At 40.1% G+C, this 8,933-nt stretch overlaps 1 protein-coding gene across 1 annotated transcript; it reads right to left on the bottom strand.

Annotated features, from left to right (window-relative positions):
* Positions 1-262: 262 nt before the first annotated feature.
* LOC124119247 lies at positions 263-6,381 on the bottom strand. Its single transcript, XM_046481689.2, has 6 exons — positions 6,268-6,381; positions 5,964-6,043; positions 4,787-5,131; positions 3,362-3,442; positions 2,840-2,953; positions 263-1,064 (listed from the first exon to the last, which is right to left on the bottom strand). The coding sequence occupies exons 2-6, from the start codon at positions 6,028-6,030 to the stop codon at positions 835-837; spliced, it is 837 nt and encodes a 278-aa protein (XP_046337645.2). The 5' UTR covers positions 6,031-6,043; positions 6,268-6,381; the 3' UTR covers positions 263-834.
* Positions 6,382-8,933: the final 2,552 nt, after the last annotated feature.

The following is an 8,933-nucleotide window of genomic DNA, read 5'->3' as shown; positions in this document are numbered from 1 at the left end:
GGTATATATGTATCAAATATAGTAAAAATAGGGCTTGTCAAAACTCCTTTATCCACACTTGTCAAAACTCTTTATCCACTGTGAGTTTTGACAAACACGAAAATCTTGACTCTGTATATATATATATTAGATAGATAGACAGATAGACAGACGGACGGACGGACAGACAGACAGACAGATAAATGCTCTTGGTACCACACAATTAATTCATAAATGCAAAATGTTTTATTCAAAATAATCATTCTTTACAAGTCCTGTCATCATAAGGAAGCAAAAAATCGAACGAGCAATCTATCCTCTTTATTTCATATAACCATTTTCAATTATCTATTTTTCAGTTACTGTATTAAAGCGTATGTCAAACCAATTAGACTATTACCTATTATCAGGTAACCCAAAATGATCACCCACACCATCTCCAACAAATACACGTAATGTTGTTGCATAACGTCAGTACGGAAAACAAAACTAATATATTTAACACTACTTGACTTATTCCAGTAACGTCTGTGACATCTTGCTTTTTTGATACAGTTAGTGAACAGAATTTAACGTTGCCTCGGACAGAATTTCCACAACATGTATACCACGGTCTCAGTTTGATGTGGGGGTTGATGACTTTCACCTCTTGTGTGAAGCCCCCAACAGCTCGGGTATGGTGCTGACAAAACAATTATTATCAGACCGATTCCCATGATCAACGTGGCGCGACCTGCACACTCAGCTAACTTATTTTATACAAATCGAAGTTACTTAATAAGGACAGCAAGCTGTAACCAATTTCATAAGCATCGATGACACTTTAATGATTGGCGACCACGCCTGACTGCAACATTAGGATATATCGGGATGGTCCCGGACCCACACAGGACTCTCATAGGTAGCTTCGTCGTCGACAGCGTTGATGTAGATGTCACTGTGCATCTCCATGGCGTCTCTGTATATCGGCTCTATGAGAGACACTGGCCTGATGCTGGCGAGGTCGGAGTAGTCACCGCTGTCATGATGATCGCCATAGGTCGTCAAGTTGTACTCGTTGTTTTCTACTGTGCTGGCTTTTTTATCTGAAAGTGTCATTTATTAGGATTTGTTTCACCGAGAGTTGGCACCGAGAGGTATGCGTGGATTGATTGAGGGGTCGTTGTTCAATGATGAAAGTCTGAGCAACTCGTAAACATACGCACATAACTTACTAGTGACTAAAGGCATGAGCAGGGCCACGCCATGGAATAATGATGACACGCACCATGACTGACCACCCTCTCTTAATATGTCAGGCAGAATTCCCTTCAGTGTCGAAACGTATTGTACACATATTGTGACGTAGAGAACATATTAACATCAGGATGGAAGACGTACAAACCACTTAGTATTAACACTCTCTAAAATGAGTAGGGGATCATGTATGATATATTTTCCATCGGTCTTCAGAAGAAAGATCAGCTTTGGAAAATGACAGCCAGTGAACCAAACCAAACGCCCCAACACACCCGAAACGTTGTTCCTGGACCCTGCAATGCATCCATGCTCATGGGTTAGGGGACATTATTGAGTTTGACACTTCAGTAGAAGGTCGTCAAATCGCTCTGAGCCATTGGTCATGAGTTTCATTATCCCCAGTAACACGTATACTTCTCTTCATCTACTGTAGTATTTGTTATCAGATTGGGAATGCATCGCCTACAACGTGACGAACAATAACGGGATATGGGCATGCTTCAAACTGGTAGAACTCGGCGAGAGGTAGTCAGTGCGTTCGATGTGTCTCAGTCTGTCCTTAACAGACTTTGGAACAGGTTTCTGCAGACACACAGTTTTAATGATAGGCACCGCACATTTCGCCCAAGCTCAACAACACAAGTCAAGGATAGATTAATCAGAAATCGAGCCTAAACAGCCAATCAAATGTCTGTTCGGTTGCGCCATGCCACCAGAAGGCAAGTTAATAACCAAACAACAAGAATTCATCTGCATGCAGCTACTCTGCATGCTCGACCATTACGTCATGTACCACCGTCAACGAATCGACACATTCTCTCCAGACGCCAATGGGCGTAGAAACTCGGGGTGTATCCGATAGTTTCGTATAATGTTTCCAGATTCACTCTGGACCTTCTGGAAAATCGTGGACGTGTCTAGGAGGTGTCGTAACGAGCGCCATGCGAACGTCAACGTCAGGCAACACGACAGAGTTGGGGTTGGGTCTGAAATGATAAGGGGCGGGATCACTGTGACTGTCGGAGCGCCACTGCACTTCCACAGAAGGATCACTGGACCGAACTACCGAGACAACATGCTGGCGACACTGGTTTCCGCGCAATGCTGATCCACGTTTTGTCTTTCAGTACGACAACGTTCGTGCCCACCTTGACTGACTACCTCCAGCAGCAAACTAATTAAGAGTCCTGAGCATTCCCTATAAAGCATGATTTGGAGACGTGTACGCCGACGTTAGAGGCCTCTCGCTTCATCAGCCGAACTGGTCCAGACGCTATAAGAGGAATGGAAAGACACCCCCAAATTGTCATTGGGAGATTGATTCGGACCATGCTTCGTGGTATAAACGAATGTTTGAACAATCGTGTCACCCATTTTTTGTCAAGTCACCTCAAATATTAATTATTTTGACACTTGTGTCGTATTGCTTAGTTATTTACACCCTTACAATACATCTCCAACGTGTTCTATTGATTGTCATGTTACACCTAGCCCTTCCTTTTCTTACCCACATATTACCACAACTCGACACCTCTCTGTATTTCTGTGTTATTCTGTTATTTTGTAATACCCCTTTATTGTTTGGGGAGTATATAGTTTCAATTTGAATGATTTCATTCACCTTTGGTTTTTTGCTTCCTTGTTGCGATCACTCGGTACCAGATCAGAACATTGACAGCAACGGCGATGACGAGTGTCGCTCCAACACCAGCAGCTACTGGGACGAGGACTGGTTCTGAAAATAAACCCACTGTAACAAATTGTCTCAATGGTGTACTTGACTAGAAGCGATGTCATGCAGAAATGAATATTAACTTAAATCAGATGCAACATAGAACTAGGATTTGTGTTAGTGGTTTTTTGAAGCTGTAGTACCATTGAAGGCACGGCCGATTTATAAATAAAGGCGTTGAAACAGATTTCTTTTATATATTCAACAATTTTAAATTTATTCTCCAATATGTACCTAACAAAATATCCGATTGCTATATCATCTTTGTCGGGGAATGTTATGACCTAACACGGTCCAGTTACGTTATCTAACGTGGAAAGTAGTTCAAGTCTTGAACTAGTGTGAATCATGTTAACTAGGTCTTGGTGATGCTGTCACTGATATGAACTAAAATCAGAAAGCGCTACTTACTACAAAAGGTGTCATCGCGAGCGCACTGTACTGGTGTTGTCGCAGTTGGAAGGGCAGTCGGAGTTCTGGTGGTGGATTCACCTGAACAGTGAGTGAGTGAGTGAGTGAGTGAGTGAGAGTGAAGTGGGGACATAGCTACATTAAACAGTATTTATATATTTCTAAAAGGTAAACATTGTTATCGATATAACACATGATCCTTATTTCACAGGGATATACTGAGGTTAACAAGTGTGATACTTGTGTACTAAACGCCCGTGTTGCTGATCGATTCTGTGCCTCAACAGGAAACAAGCATCCAATTGCAACTTTTATCTGTGATCAGCATTTCTTTCCATTTCCTGCAATTTTCATGTTAATTTTGTTTTTCTAGTTAATCACAAGAATTATACTTTCTATTTCCTTTCTTGTCATTACACGCTTTTAAGGTGTGTCGAACTATAGTAGTCACGAAATATGTGAACATTATAAAATGCAAATTTTTTAAAATATGGACAGTTGATTTTATGAGTATTATCATTAAACAAGCAAGGGTATCTCGCTTATGAATGTACGAGTTGAGGTGAGGTGATGTGAGGTGAAATGGGGTTTAAAGTCGCGTTCAAGAATATTGCACTTACGTGCATGCATGTGTGTGTGTGGCTGAATCTACAAGTCCGCATTAATGCCGATGTTATAGTGCTAGCCCACTGAGATACCAGGCCGCAGTTTAACATGAATACCCCACTCAGACACAGAAAACTGACACCGAGCCGACCAGTCCTTGTTTTATCCCCTCAATGCCGAGCGCCAGACCGGGAAATCCATGAATGTAGGTATAGCATCATGCTCTGTCAAGTAGTCTTCTGGTGCCACTACACTAAGGCTGAACCAGCTCTGACGCCCGCCGGGCTTACAGAGAAGAATAAACTAGCCATTATGATTGTATTAAGTATTGTATTGGGTTTAAGATTTGGATATTTTGTATATCGACCCCTACCCAGTAATTAGGTCGTCATTTAATGCAGAACTGTGGAATGCGTGTTTAGCATCTAGAGGAGCAATCAATGTATTGTAATGTTTTGGAGTAATACGATCAAGATGTCCACACATGCACATGACATAGTACATCAAGATGATTACTTAATTAGTCAGTATAGTTTCAGGTTTACGTGGACTTAAGTAAGAGGGTATGAGTAACCCTCTGGCATGTATGTTGAGTCTGCTGCATGTGATACCTTATAAAAAGTGAATGTCGTACCACGTGTGGAATCAGTTACCGTTAATGTCAGGTTGATGATATCATACTCCCCTACACTCCACATAGATCCCGTATTAAGTGTCTGAAATTATTGAAATCGCGATTTGTTGGAGACATTGATTTTGTCAGTGAAATAATACTAGTGACATACACATTTACTTGGTCTCCCGCAACGAATTACATACCAGTGACTGGCTTGACCACCCTTACTGTCAGGTTATCACTAGAATCCTCCCCTAGACCACACCTCCACACAGATCCCTCATCCAGTGTAGAGTTGATGGTGAGGATCACGTTGTGTCGGATCAGAGTTGCATGCACAGAGATACGTCCTGACACAGACCGGAACTCCTCGTGATCAGTGTTCTTTTCAAGCATCTCAAACTGGTAATTCCTATTTGTTTGAAAAATCCGGACCCAGTTCCTGTACCACAATGCAGTTCCTATGGTATGATCTTGTCTACACGACAGAGTAAATGGCTGCCCTTCTATAGCTGGTGTAGATGTAAGGTGGTACTTCAACGAAGATGCTGTGTGAAATAAATGAAAGATGTGTGTAGCTATTTGTCTGTACAATGACATATTACTTGAATACTGTAAGTACTGTCTAGTGTGATATATAAGCAACATATCACAACGTATGTGCTTTCCATTAAATCAGTTTATGTGAAGGAAATTAAATACATAAATCATATATCTATATATTATATGACATGGCTGATCCTACATACTGTAGCATCTGTAGTCTGTAACATAATGTAACTAAAAGTTTCATGTTACCCACACATATTTGGCCGATTGCAAGTGTAGAATTAACACAGCATATATTCATTCAAAACCTCAGTGAGATGAATTCTCAATATACGAGTCAGATCACATGGTATGTGGAAGCGCCTACGCCTTAGAAGTATGCTACTTATTCACCAGTAATTCTACCAAGGCCATGAAGCGACAAGTTCTAAGAGCATGCAACATTAAGATAAAACCATGTATTTCTTGAATCTATTGATAGGCCGTGTTCTGCTGTTAGAGATCGGCGGTCCGCCATTGACCCTTATAACAATTTACACTGACTCAGATTAATTGGCAGCAGCTTAAATATTCAAAAAGCATCTTTTACAAAAAACAATTGTCGACTATGATGCTTTTTGGCTTCCGATGAAGTGAGCTATGAACCGACTTTTATTTTCCGCATCTCGGATCTACCCAGTTCATTATATATCATGTTTTCGCATAGTAAAATCAGAAATATTATTATCTTATTTGCTTCTTGTTATTGGCTAAGTGCACATAGCAAACTTCGGAAATAATGTATGGTGAAGTGTACGTTTTGTTTACTGGGATGTAACGCACTATACAAACCATGAACGACCAGAAGGTGAAGACAGAGAGCAGAGACCCAACGACGCCTCGCCGACGTCCATCCCATCCTCAAGACCTGTCTGTTATTGCAAAAGAAAATATTCGAAAGATACAAATATGCTCTATGCTAGTTATTACATTTGATAATCTGATGCAAGTTCACTGCGTGTCATCGTACCCCACGGCGGGAATTGTTGTTCATCATTTTAATCATTGGATTGTCGGGTCCACACTGGATTATTTACAGACCGTCCTCATGACGCTTCGGTATTGCTGAGTGCAGCGTGAAACAAAAACACCTTACCCTCAGTTATAGCGGCATCGAAGCGGCCAGACAGGCATACTACAACCGTCCAGTTGAGAACGCTGCTAGATTTAACTCCTCCAATGTACAATGCGCAATTATCATGTAATCTCGACACTATTTAAGCTTTGTACTTGACTTTATCGGTAGTTTATAATGCATGAATACTGCACAATGCTAATTGTAAAAGTGAAACTTTCCTCGTTGATATGTTTGAAGCAGCGTGGGATTTCTTCCTCTTATACGATATGGATATTCACATGGTAATATTTTTTCACATTTATGTCACTTTACATTGAATAAACAAAATTTAAGACAAATTTTACTCACTGGTGTAAATCCAATCTGTTGAAGTTTCGCAATGTCAAGGTCAATTTAGTTCTGCACATGACGAGTCCCGTGCTAACCTTGGCGTGTCAACTTAGGAATCCCCTCGGACCACTTACACAAAGATAAATGTAACCACGTCGTGGGGGACGCGCTTTCGTCACCTTGTCTATGGGGTCCCTTACACATGTATCTCAGTAATGGGAGAGAGCACAATGGTAGTAATCATTTGTCACATATTGTATGTGCTATTCTAATATTCCTGAACTTACGTGTCTACCGTTTCTACACAGGTAAATTTATATATGTGTACCCAACCAATTACTGAATCATATACTGTAGGTTTTTTCCTTGGAGTCTGTTCCCTTTAATCGTGGAACTTGAGAAACTTGAAGGTGTGGACAATTTGTTTGGGAGGCTTGGTATGAACGCCAAGGAAGGGTTTTTCAGCCTTGTCCCTTGATAACAGAAGAGTCTGCAGAGAGGTATCTGTGGCTTATCATCAATTCCCAACGTCGATTCCCTGTTGTGGAGATGGTTGAGGAAGGGAGGTTCTTGTGACCTTTGGAAGTACGAGGATGACTTCCAAATCCAAACCCAGTACTTCAGATGTGATGCACCAAGTGCACATAAGCATATACACAACCTGCCATTCAACTTGTACGAATGTGTGTATATGTTACAGGAAACAAGTATAATCAGTGATTAAGTCTAATGACTGAAAATTTCAGTGATTATGTCTAATAACTGATTCACTCGGTGGTTATGTCTAATTACTGAAATCTTCAGTAATTAGACATAATCACTGAAATGAACCAAGGGATTTTATACTTGTTTACTGAAAGCATATTCCTGCCTTGTTTTTATAATGTGTGCTAGTTTTGAAATTAGATTAGCTATCAAAGTAAATACAACCTCCTGTAAGCAGATACCTTACACAAAAATCACAGAAATAAACTTAAACAGTTCAATCTTTTATTTCATAAAATGGTATGACGTGAATGGTATGACATGAATGGTATGACAAAGATGAGAGACTTGAATGACATTTAGAATTACATTGCATCTTGGCCTTAAAACATTTTCCTCATACATCTTGTACAGTGCATCTCTGAAGGTATCGTGAGGCTCCATGAGTCAAAGTGTGAGGTATCTGCTTACTTACTTACTTACTTACTTTTGTGATTTAACGTGCGCTTTCCGACTGATGCGTATTTCGCACACGGGAGGTATCTGGTCAAGGTGAACCATTTATATGTGTTTGCCTGATTGGCTTAGGACAGGATTATGAAGCCTTCTCACAAGTTATTATAAAAAGGCAGGAATATGCTTTCAGTAAACAAGTATAAAATCCCTTGGTTCATTTCAGTGATTATGTCTAATTACTAAAGATTTCAGTAATTAGACATAACCACCGAGTGAATCAGTTATTAGACATAATCACTGAAATTTCCAGTTATTAGACTTAATCACTGATTATACTTGTTTCCTGTAACATATATACGTATGGGTTGTACATTATATGTTTATTTGCTTGATATGCTAGCTAGTAATTCGTATTTCGCAACTGTTTTCTGTGTGGTGTACGAATAATATGTTTCATCAATCTCGTATTGTATGATGCTACACAGTGGTGTTTGCGACAGCTGGTCATGGATGGGTGGACGCTCCCCTGTCACCCACATTGTACTATGTTTGTAGACTGTTTCGATATCATATCATGTGTTGATATACAAGTCTTTATGTTAACAGTCCTTTTGTTTATCACGTGTAAACATGTAATTATGTAAAGTCACCTGTGTTATATAAGCATTATATATATAAGGTCACAGACAGGCATATTTATGTACTTAGGTAATGAAGATGAAATACATGTATGTTTACCGGTGTGACTTGATATGAGCTACAGGCTGTGGTAATTACAATTACAGAGTGTCTTCTACCATTATCTCCAAAGAGACGAAACAAACAGATATCACACTCACACCCGTAGGCTGTGGTTACTTTTGACTATTACACCACGGTGTCATGGCTGCAACACTAGTTTGGGCTGCCGCCTGAAACGGTGTCTAGCCGGGAGAGCCACATTTCAGAAATGGCTATTGCCGGTAGAGCCACATTTTCAGCTGAGTGCATTTCACCTATTCTAGCGGGTAATTAATTAATCCGATTACCGATACCTTTAAATGAGTGTCCAACATTTAAATTACTAAGCGTGGTGTTCTTTAGAGATACCTTTAAATGAGTGTCCCACATTTAAATTACTAAGCGTGGTGTTCTTTAGAGATACCTTTAAATGAGTGTCCCACATTTAAATACCAGCCCTGAAGTCTCTCACC

Source organism: Haliotis rufescens, unplaced genomic scaffold, assembly GCF_023055435.1.
Source record: "Haliotis rufescens isolate VD_foot unplaced genomic scaffold, xgHalRufe1.0.p SCAF_18, whole genome shotgun sequence".
Classification (NCBI taxonomy): Eukaryota; Metazoa; Mollusca; class Gastropoda; order Lepetellida; family Haliotidae; genus Haliotis; species Haliotis rufescens.
This window is presented reverse-complemented; position numbering and strand designations above follow the sequence as displayed.